The sequence below is a fragment of the Tarenaya hassleriana genome, unplaced genomic scaffold, assembly GCF_000463585.1.
Source record: "Tarenaya hassleriana unplaced genomic scaffold, ASM46358v1 Cleome6, whole genome shotgun sequence".
Taxonomy (NCBI): Eukaryota; Viridiplantae; Streptophyta; class Magnoliopsida; order Brassicales; family Cleomaceae; genus Tarenaya; species Tarenaya hassleriana.
In genome coordinates this window covers 4,021,290-4,022,963 of record NW_010968505.1, presented here as the reverse complement: position 1 = coordinate 4,022,963, position 1,674 = coordinate 4,021,290, and the positions used below count along the sequence as shown (strand labels likewise).

Here is a 1,674-nt window from a genome sequence, read left to right as displayed (position 1 = left end):
GGAATCCACCGAAGTTTCTAACTTTTTTTTCGAGTAATCGTCTGGAATTTGAAGATTGGGGTATCAAAGGTGAGAAAAATTGGAGCTTTTCAAGGTTTGTTCTCTCGGATTCGGCGAAAGTCCCTGTTTTGTTTGGTTGCCGAGAAACTGTAGGAAAATTCACGAAAAAAAATTCTATTTCAGGAAAAAATCGGTCGTAAAATTTCAAAAGATATTAACCTTTTCATGCTTTTTTGTGCCTGCACCTGAAACGGGTTTGCTTAATCTTTTGAGTCTCGTCCATTTTTCCTCGATTTTGTGGGTTTCTTGCTATATAACCACAATTCCGTTTTCGATGAAGTCCGACCTGAGGGTTTGAACTGCGTGATCTGTTTTCCTGCGATTTCCTTTGGTCCCTAGACCGATGCTTTTTGTCTAGAGCTCAATCTGATTTACATCTCTGTCTGGTTTTTGGGATTTTCCTGTGACCAAATTGTCAGGAAAACGTTTTGGGCTCTCGATTTTCTGGTCGTCTATTCATTAGGGTTTTACTGTGGTTTAAGCTAAATTTCTGTGGCCTGGAGGGAGGTTGCTTGAAACTTCTTTTTATATCTGATTCGGGATAAAAACATAATGCATTCGAGCATACATAGATAACATATGAGAAATGGTGGAGATTCGTCCCCTTTTTATGTTCATCTTCGTGTTCCTTCGTTGGCTGCCTTTTGCTTGCTTGCTTCTAAATGTGAGAGATCTTACGGATCTGCTATTCGAAATTCTCAGTCCTGTAGTTCTTGGGTGGTTCAGAGTTTTTATTGTTGTGAATTTGGTTTAACGTTTTCATGTAATTCACTCCTGGATTTATAGGTACAGTAATCGGATCGACTGCTTCATTGGAGTTGGCAATATCGGTGGTATGCATCTATCGCATAAGAGGTTAGAATTTGGAGACAATGGCTACCAGTTGCCTGCGAATGCCCGAGCACGCAGATCTGCTCGGGTAAAAGCTTTGATCTTTCTCATATTTCGCCTTCAATTTGCCATTGTTTGTTGGATGGATGATTCATTGTTCACCTCTCTTCAGAAGAAGCGCTGCTTCAAGAAGAACAATGGAGATGACGATAGAATGGGTGCGTTCGACTTATTGGCGACTGTAGCTGGATCGTTGCTGCTTGAGAAAGGGAGTTCCCAACCCGCTCGCTATGACCCTATCCATTTGAGCGAAGATAAGAGTGTAGCTGTACAAAATACTGTAAGGGATGAATTTCTCGACGAAGAGAAGCCCCTAAAGGCAGAAACTTTCTGTGGAGACAATCATTCTAAAGGATCCTCGGGCCACTGCCATGGTCTCCATTGTGGAACCGGCACCATTATGAGAAATCCCGGTGACTCCTTGATGAGTGAAAAACTCGAGAATGTGGTCGAGGGATTTGGTAACCCGGGTCAAACTGATTCATGTAAAGTTGGAAACTTTGATCAGGGATTTAAAGCAGGTATTGATGGTGATGCAGCAGTAGTTCTGGAGGCAAAACCTGATGTTGTAGTTAGTTTAGGATGTAATAACAGTAGTAGTAGAGCCGAGCTGCCAGCATGTGGGAAAGATGCTTCCCATGGCTCTCGGGATGTTGTAAATTTAGTTAGTAGCGATGATGATGAAAACTTCTTAGCGTTCAGTCACTGCAGTAGGAGCCAAAA

The 1,674-nt window shown here is 42.1% G+C and overlaps 1 protein-coding gene across 1 annotated transcript in view; it reads left to right on the top strand.

The window, feature by feature from the left end:
* The first annotated feature begins 249 nt into the window (after window positions 1-249).
* Window positions 250-1,674, top strand: part of LOC104799727 (telomere repeat-binding protein 2-like) — a 4,065-nt gene continuing 2,640 nt past the window's right edge. The window contains exons 1-3 of the mRNA XM_019200830.1: window positions 250-724; window positions 847-979; window positions 1,064-1,667. Of these exons, the coding sequence (XP_019056375.1) occupies window positions 723-724; window positions 847-979; window positions 1,064-1,667 (739 nt within the window). The 5' untranslated portion in view covers window positions 250-722. The remainder of the gene's footprint in view (window positions 725-846; window positions 980-1,063; window positions 1,668-1,674) is intronic.